At 38.8% G+C, this 8151-nt stretch overlaps 1 protein-coding gene across 4 annotated transcripts in view; it reads right to left on the bottom strand.

Annotated features, from left to right (window-relative positions):
- The window catches only part of LOC122970056 (BCL2/adenovirus E1B 19 kDa protein-interacting protein 2-like), a 5944-nt gene extending 2105 nt beyond the window's left edge, over positions 1–3839 (bottom strand). Inside the window, exons 1-10 of one of the 4 annotated variants that reach the window (XM_044336157.1) lie at positions 3623–3839; positions 2666–2865; positions 2150–2384; positions 1993–2028; positions 1845–1907; positions 1397–1480; positions 1046–1201; positions 731–961; positions 548–650; positions 1–84 (exon numbers count right to left, since the gene is read on the bottom strand). The exon at positions 1–84 is cut by the window's left edge and continues 48 nt beyond it. In XM_044336157.1, coding sequence (XP_044192092.1) covers positions 1–84; positions 548–650; positions 731–961; positions 1046–1201; positions 1397–1480; positions 1845–1907; positions 1993–2028; positions 2150–2231 — 839 coding nt within the window. In that variant the 5' untranslated portion in view covers positions 2232–2384; positions 2666–2865; positions 3623–3839. Of the gene's footprint in view, positions 85–547; positions 651–730; positions 962–1045; positions 1202–1396; positions 1481–1844; positions 1908–1992; positions 2029–2149; positions 2591–2665; positions 2866–3622 lie in introns of those variants that run through there. The other 3 variants (XM_044336158.1, XM_044336160.1, XM_044336159.1) reach the window with 3 other exon arrangements.
- Between the last annotated feature and the right edge of the window lie 4312 nt (positions 3840–8151).

Genomic DNA, 8151 nt, shown 5'->3' on the forward strand with positions numbered 1-8151 from the left:
AGTTTATCCTTCTGTCCTCCAGCGCAGAGATAAACCATCACATAGTTCTCTGATACCATCAGATCCAGAGTCCCCACAACGTACCTGAGACACACACACACACACACACACATACACACACACACACACACACATACATACACACACACACACACACACACACACACACACACACATACACACACACACACACACACACACACACACACACATACATACACACACACACACACACACACACACACACACACACATACATACACACACACACACACAAACACACACACACACACATACACACACATACACACACACACACACACACACACATACACACACACACACACACACATACACACACACACACACACACACACACACACATACACACACATATACACACACACATTCTGTAAGAACGTTGTTCTTGAACATGTTTAATATTTATAACGAACTCCGTCTCCCAGGATACACGGTGACATGTTGTTGCCTTGGTGACAGATGGGCGTTTGATAAACTGTGAACTGGTCCTTTAAGAGTCTTTTACCTGAACAGGTTGTCCATCACATGCTGGTAATTCTCCAGACTGCTCTCTGGCAGGTAACAGGAAGAAAACACGATGATGTCATTCATACCGTCTCCATAGTAACCTGAGAGAGGTTAAACAGGTGTTTAGGATCAGGATTGTATCGGGTGACGTCAGACAGGTGAGTCCTCCTGCAGGTGTTACCTCCGTGTGACAGAACGCGCAGGAACGGCTGCAGCACGCTCATGTTGACGCGGCTCTCCTGCGGCGGGTCACCTGTGGAGAAACAGCGCCACCTGGTTCCCCGGCTGTCCACCTGGTCCTCCTGCTCCAGAGATCCCGGTCCGCTCTGATCCACCGCCGCTGGTCCAGAACCGGACCTGGGGCCCGACGCTCTGCGGGGGCCGGACGCCACGCCGAGACGCCGCATGTCGTCTAAAAACACAAACCTGTGATGTCATCAGAGGTTTTAGGGAAATGGATAACAAGGCATCATCTATTTGACCTTTGACCTCTTACCTTCCAGGTCATAGATGGGGAAGGGCAGCGACTCGCTGTCGGAGGGCGTTTCTATGGCGTCCAGGTCGAAGTCCAGCCCCGTGTCCTCGTCGTCTTCAGGTGAGGGGGAGAGGAACGCCGAGGAGTAGTCGTCTGAGACCGTCGACTCGCTGTGACCTGAGAAACGCAGCGACATCACGTTTGTGACTCAACAGGCCACTTCCTGTTTGTTCAGACCGGCGCCAAAAACTCACAAAATAAAATAAAAGTTCATTTATTTCACTCAGTCGCTCGTTCAGAGTCGCAGCGCCTGTATGCTAATGAGGGGGCGTGTCCGTGTGCGTGCAGGGCGGGGATTGGTGATTGAATTACCCAGAGACAGACTGAGAGCTGGAGCCAGCAGGACTTTCTTCTTCTTTGGTCGTGACCCTGACAGAGCCAGGCTGCCCGGAGGAGCTGCAGACAGGAAGTGATGTCACAGAGCGTCAGTCTAAAATCTATTTTTTTTAGTCTTGTATTTTAAGTTCATTATTTTATATTTTATACTACAAACCTACAAACTTATATTATATTATATTATATTATATTATATTATATTATATTATATTATATTATATTATATTATCACACTGTTCTGTGTAACCTTCTTCATGGACTCACAGTTACATGAATATTAACATGATAAACTGTGTATGTGTATCTGTAAATATCAGTAGATGAGATAATAATAATAATAATAATAATAATAATAATAATAATAATAATAATCTAAACTATGTTGGCAGCTGTTTGAGGGTTACTGATGGAGGAGACTCTCTACCTGGTCTCTCTCTGGTTGGTGTCGAGGATTTCTGCTCGGAGACAAACTCGTCCTCGACGGCTCCTGACGACAGGAAGACAGGAAGTCAGAGAGAAGAAGAAGAAGAAGAAGAAGAAGAAGAGGAAGAGGAGGAGGAGTTAGGAGTTACCTGGCTGGAGATCAAACACCTGCTGACCGTCACCTGCTGGGAGACACAGAGGACACGATGAAGACATGATGAAGACATGATGAAGACATGATGAAGACGTGATGAAGACAGACAGTTTGATCTGAAGAAGAGATGAAGATGAACGAGTCTTCCTCACCCGACTCGTCTCCGGCGGCGGTTTCCTTCTCGCCGTCTTCTTCTTCTTCTTCTTCATCTTCAGGACACAAAGAGACAAACATGAGCAGAGACGCCTGATCACATGATCACCTGATCACCTGATCACCTGATCACCTGAGACACCTTTCTGTTACCTGCTGCATCTGTCGCTGTCATGGCAACGCAGCTTCCTTTGATTAGTTCATCTATTTCTTCCTCCTCCTCCTCCTCCTCCTCTTCCTCTGTGGAAGAACACACTCAGATGACTTTAAAGGATCCGTCTGGTGTTTTTTATTTTCTATATTGTATTTATATTTGAAATCTGAAAATCTTTAAAAACAGCAAATAAATACATAGTTTAATTTATAAGCGTATATATATAGTTTATATAGATGCTTATTTTTTAAAAGGCTCAGTTATTTCACACACAATTTTCACGCAGGATTCATTGACAAGAAAAATAAAGAAAATAACCAGAATGATATAAAAACTATAGAAAACAGCTGATTAAAAAAACCTGTTTGATCATCAGATGGAGTCACGACGGCAGCTGCAGTAGGATCAGTAGTAGTACTAGTAGTACTAGTAGTACTAGTAGTAGTGTCCGTAGTAGGATCAGTAGTATCAGTAGTATCAGTAGTAGTATTAGTAGTACTAGTATTTGTATCAGTAGTAGTACTAGTGATGTTGTCAGTATCTTTATCTTCCAGATGTGACCTGCACACACAAACACATGAAGAGTTTTAGACACAATAAACATTTCAGTTTATTGTTTTATGTAAATCTACTTAAAGGAACAGTTCAACATTTCAGAGAATATATTTATTTATTTATTTATTTGTTGTCTGTCTGAGAGCGAAACTTTGATGTTCCCCCCTGCTTCCAGACTTCATGCTAAGCTACGCTAACTAGCATAGCTAACACATAGCATAGCTAACACGTAGCATAGCTAACACGTAGCAAAGCTAACACATAGCATAGCTGACACATAGCAAAGCAGACACATAGCAAAGCAGACACATAGCATAGCTAACACATAGCAAAGCTAACACATAGCATAGCTAACACGTAGCAAAGCTAACACGTAGCAAAGCTAACACGTAGCATAGCTAACACGTAGCATAGCAGACACACTCAGAGCCACAGCTGATATATTCTGGACATCAACTACAACTATTTTTCTGAAAATTGAAAGTTTTATTTTATTTCTTAATTTTTTTTAAAGCTTTTGACAAACTGGAGAAGAATTTCTTTTGTTTGTTTGTTTTGCAAGATGTTTTAAACGATCCAGAGATTCAGAGTCTGAGATGATTCCTCACAGCTGACGTCACCTTAAAGGACAAATTTACCATCAAACACTTTACATCAAACTGTTCCAAATATCTGAATGAAAAGTGACTTTTTACGTTTTTTAAGTAAAGTTTAAAAGCTTAAATAACAAAAAGCCAGAAACAGGAAGTGGGTGAACTCTGACCTGGGAGCGTCTTCCTCTTGTTCTTCCTCTCTGGACTCCATGTTGTTCCTGCTGGTGATGATGATGATGATGATGATGATGATGATAAAACATGATTAGTGTTTGATGTTTGGAAAACTTCCTGTTTATTCTGACTTGGGAGCGTTTACTTATTATTCCAAAACCTTCCTGTCACATCATTTAAATATTTCCCCCAAAAACCATCAGAAAACTGTACATGAAACACACAGCTGTCATGTTTCTCATCTAGAACAGTTTCAATATATAAATATATTAAATACATATTTCACAATGAAGAAATGATAGATAAATCCAATATGGACGCCGGACGCTGCTGTGTTTCTGTTTACTACTAAACAACAAAAGCTTCACACTGATGAAGTCGCCTGTGTGTGTCTACAGGGAACATTTCTGTCCTGAAGAACCAAACCAGGAAAAACAAATATCATAAAGTGTGCCGACAGGGTGTCCGCATACTTCTGGCTACGCGACTTGACTTTGTCAGCCTCGTGTCAAACTAATCTTTATTTAAACAGCTCTTATCTCAAAGACACGGAGAAGGACAGAAAGGTTGAAGACAAACTGAGACTGTTTTCACACAAAGAAACAAAGTTTTTCAGAATAAAAAAGAAGAGTAAAAGACTCACAGCGGCTCCGCTGAACTCTGACGGGAAACTCGCTCTGCTGCAGCCAGGTGAGGTGAGACAGGTGAGACAGGTGAGACAGGTGAGACAGACGGGTGAGACGGCTTCAGGGCAAACAGCCGGGATCACAGACTCACCTGGTGACATCATCACAGCGGCTTTATATGAGTTTATGAGCAGCGGACTCTGACACCTCGCCTCTATGTGTGTGTGTGTGTGTGTGTGTGTGTGTGTGTGTGGGCCTGGCCCTGTTACCATGGCAACCATGACTGTACAAGCAAAGGTGCAGGGGTGGAAACTGCAGTGTGCATGCCCATACCTGCTGACTACACACACACACACACACACACACACAGAGGCTGAATTGCACAAATTGGTATGAAGGTTTATTTTCTTGATGTGTGTGTGTGTGTGTGTGTGTGTGTGTGTGTGTTTGGGTGTGACGGGTTAAATCTCTGTTCATAAACTGATGCATCGAGTTTATTTCTGACTCAACAGGTTTGTTTCACATGAAGAAACAAGTCAGTCTGAGAAAAACAACAATGATTCCAAACCAGCGAACGTCTGCTGTTACTAAAAATATATACATCCACATATTCAGCCAGCTGTAACACCTCAACACCACATAAACTGGAACAAGCTAAAAATAATGAATAAACATTATCTAACAGTAAAAACCAAATTTGTTTTTTTCCTAGGATGGTGAAGTCATGACCCGCCCTACTCTGCCTCTGATTGGCTGGTACTCGTTGCCTTCGTTGGTTGGTTGGTTAGGTTCCGGCATGAGGAGTGAGATTGGTCTGGGTGAGGGTAACAATATCAGGGTTAGCCAATCAGAGGCAAAGTAGGACAGGTCATGACTTCACCATCCTAGGAAAAAAAAAACTTAAACAGTGGCGATAGTTAGCTTAGCATCATGTAGCTAAAAGTAAAGTGTAAACAGGTTATTATTTAGTTTTTGTCCCTATTTGTCAACAATTATGTTTTATTTTACAGCTGTTTTACTATGTTGTCTGTTATATTATAAGTTATAAACCACTTATTAACTCTTCACAGACTGATTATAAATAAAGTTATTTAAAGTGTTTCCAAGTTTGTTTTAAATAAAGATACGAACAAAATTTTGATACAGATCAATTCTTTTATTTTGAAAGTGTGACGAGAAACAGACGAATCATCTGTAAGGAGTCACTTTATAAACACACAGCTGGACTGATCGATCAATATGTTCACATATCAGGTTATTGATCGGTATCAAACAGCTGGACTGATCGATCATCATGTTCAGATTATTGATCAGCATCAAACAGCTGGACTGATCAATCAACACGTTCACATATCAGGTTATTGATCAGTATCAGCTAATTGATCAGTCTGGTCCTGATATCTGCTGCACATCTGAACCAGCAGAGGGCGACACGAACCCATCATCACCTCAGAGTACTGTATGTGTACTTCATGTGTACTTTGTGTATTTTGTGTGTATTTTATCTACTTTGTACTTTGTGTGTACTTTGTGTGTACATTGTGTACTTTGTGTGTACTTCATGTGTACTTTGTGTGTACATTGTGTACTTTGTGTGTACTTCATGTGTACTTTGTGTGTACTTTATCTACTTTGTACTTTGTGTGTACTTCATGTGTACTTTGTGTGTACTTTGTGTGTACTTTGTGTGTACTTTGTGTACTTTGTGTGTACTTCATGTGTACTTTGTGTGTACTTTATCTACTTTGTACTTTGTGTGTACTTCATGTGTACTTTGTGTGTACGTTGTGTGTACTTTGTGTGTACTTTGTGTGTACATTGTGTACTTTATGTGTACATTGTGTACTTTGTGTGTACTTTGTGTGTACTTTGTGTACTTTATGTGTACTTTATGTGTACTTTATCTACTTTGTGTGTACTTTATGTGTACTTTATCTACTTTGTGTGTACTTTGTGTGTACTTTATCTACTTTGTACTTTGAGTGTGCTTTGTGTACTTTGTGTATTTTGTGTGTATTTTATCTTTGTGTGTTTTGTGTGTACTTTGTGTGTACTTTGTGTGTACTTTGTGTACTTTATGTGTACTTTGTGTACTTAATGTGTACTTTATCTACTTTGTGTACTTTGAGTGTACTTTATGTGTACTTTGTGTACTTTGTGTACTTTATGTGTACTTTATCTACTTTGTGTACTTTGAGTGTACTTTATGTGTACTTTGTGTACTTCATGTGTACTTTGTGTATTTTGTGTGTACTTTATCTACTTTGTGTGTACTTCATGTGTACTTTGTGTGTACTTGTGTGTACTTTGTGTGTACTTTATCTACTTTGTGTGTACTTAATGTGTACTTTATGTACTTTGTGTGTACTTTATCTGTACTTTGTGTATTTTGTGTGTACTTTATCTACTTTGTGTGTACTTAATGTGTACTTTATGTACTTTGTGTACTTTGTGTGTACTTTATGTGTACTTTATCTACTTTGTGTACTTTGTGTGTACTTTGTGTGTACTTGTGTGTACTTTGTGTGTACTTTGTGTACTTTGAGTGTGCTTTATGTGTACTTTATGTGTACTTTGTGTGTACTTTGTGTACTTTTTGTGTACTTTATCTGTACTTTGTGTATTTTGTGTGTACTTTATCTACTTTGTGTACTTTGTGTGTACTTTATGTGTACTTGTGTGTACTTTGTGTATACTTCATGTGTACTTTGTGTATTTTGTGTGTACTTTATCTACTTTGTGTGTACTTCATGTGTACTTTGTGTGTACTTGTGTGTACTTTGTGTGTACTTTATCTACTTTGTGTGTACTTAATGTGTACTTTGTGTACTTTGTGTGTACTTAATCTGTACTTTGTGTATTTTGTGTGTACTTTATCTACTTTGTGTGTACTTAATGTGTACTTTATGTACTTTGTGTACTTTGAGTGTACTTTATGTGTACTTTATCTACTTTGTGTACTTTGTGTGTACTTTGTGTGTACTTGTGTGTACTTTGTGTGTACTTGTGTGTACTTTGTGTGTACTTTGTGTACTTTGAGTGTGCTTTATGTGTACTTTGTGTATTTTGTGTGTACTTTTTCTACTTTGTGTACTTTGTGTGTACTTTATGTGTACTTGTGTGTACTTTGTGTATACTTTGTGTGTACTTTGTGTGTACTTAATGTGTACTTTGTGTATTTTGTGTGTACTTTATCTACTTTGTGTACTTTGAGTGTGCTTTATGTGTAGTTTGTGTGTACTTTGTGTATACTTTGTGTGTACTTTATGTGTACTTTGTGTGTACTTTATGTGTACTTGTGTGTACTTTGTGTATACTTTGTGTGTACTTTGTGTGTACTTTGTGTACTTTGTGTATTTTGTGTGTACTTTATCTACTTTGTGTACTTTGAGTGTGCTTTATGTGTACTTTGTGTACTTTATGTGTACTTTGTGTATTTTGTGTGTACTTTATCTACTTTGAGTGTGCTTTGTGTACTTTGAGTACTTTATGTTTACTTTGTGTATTTTGTGTGTACTTAATGTGTACTTTATGTATTTTGTGTACTTTGTGTACTTTGTGTATTTTGGGTGTACTTTATCTGTACTTTGTGTATTTTGTGTACTTTATCTACTTTGTGTGTACTTTGTGTATTTTGTGTGTACTTTGTGTATTTTGTGTGTACTTTGTGTACTTTGTGTGTACTTTGTGTGTACTTTGTGTGTACTTTGTGTACTTTATGTGTACTTTTTGTGTACTATGTGTACTTTGTGTATTTTGTGTGTACTTTATCTACTTTGTGTACTTTGTGTGTACTTCATGTGTACTTTGTGTACTTTGTGTGTACTTTGTGTGTACTTTATGTACTTTGTGTACTTTGAGTGTATTTTATCTACTTTGTGTGTACTTTATGTGTACTT

Source organism: Thunnus albacares, chromosome 19, assembly GCF_914725855.1.
Source record: "Thunnus albacares chromosome 19, fThuAlb1.1, whole genome shotgun sequence".
NCBI lineage: Eukaryota > Metazoa > Chordata > Actinopteri > Scombriformes > Scombridae > Thunnus > Thunnus albacares.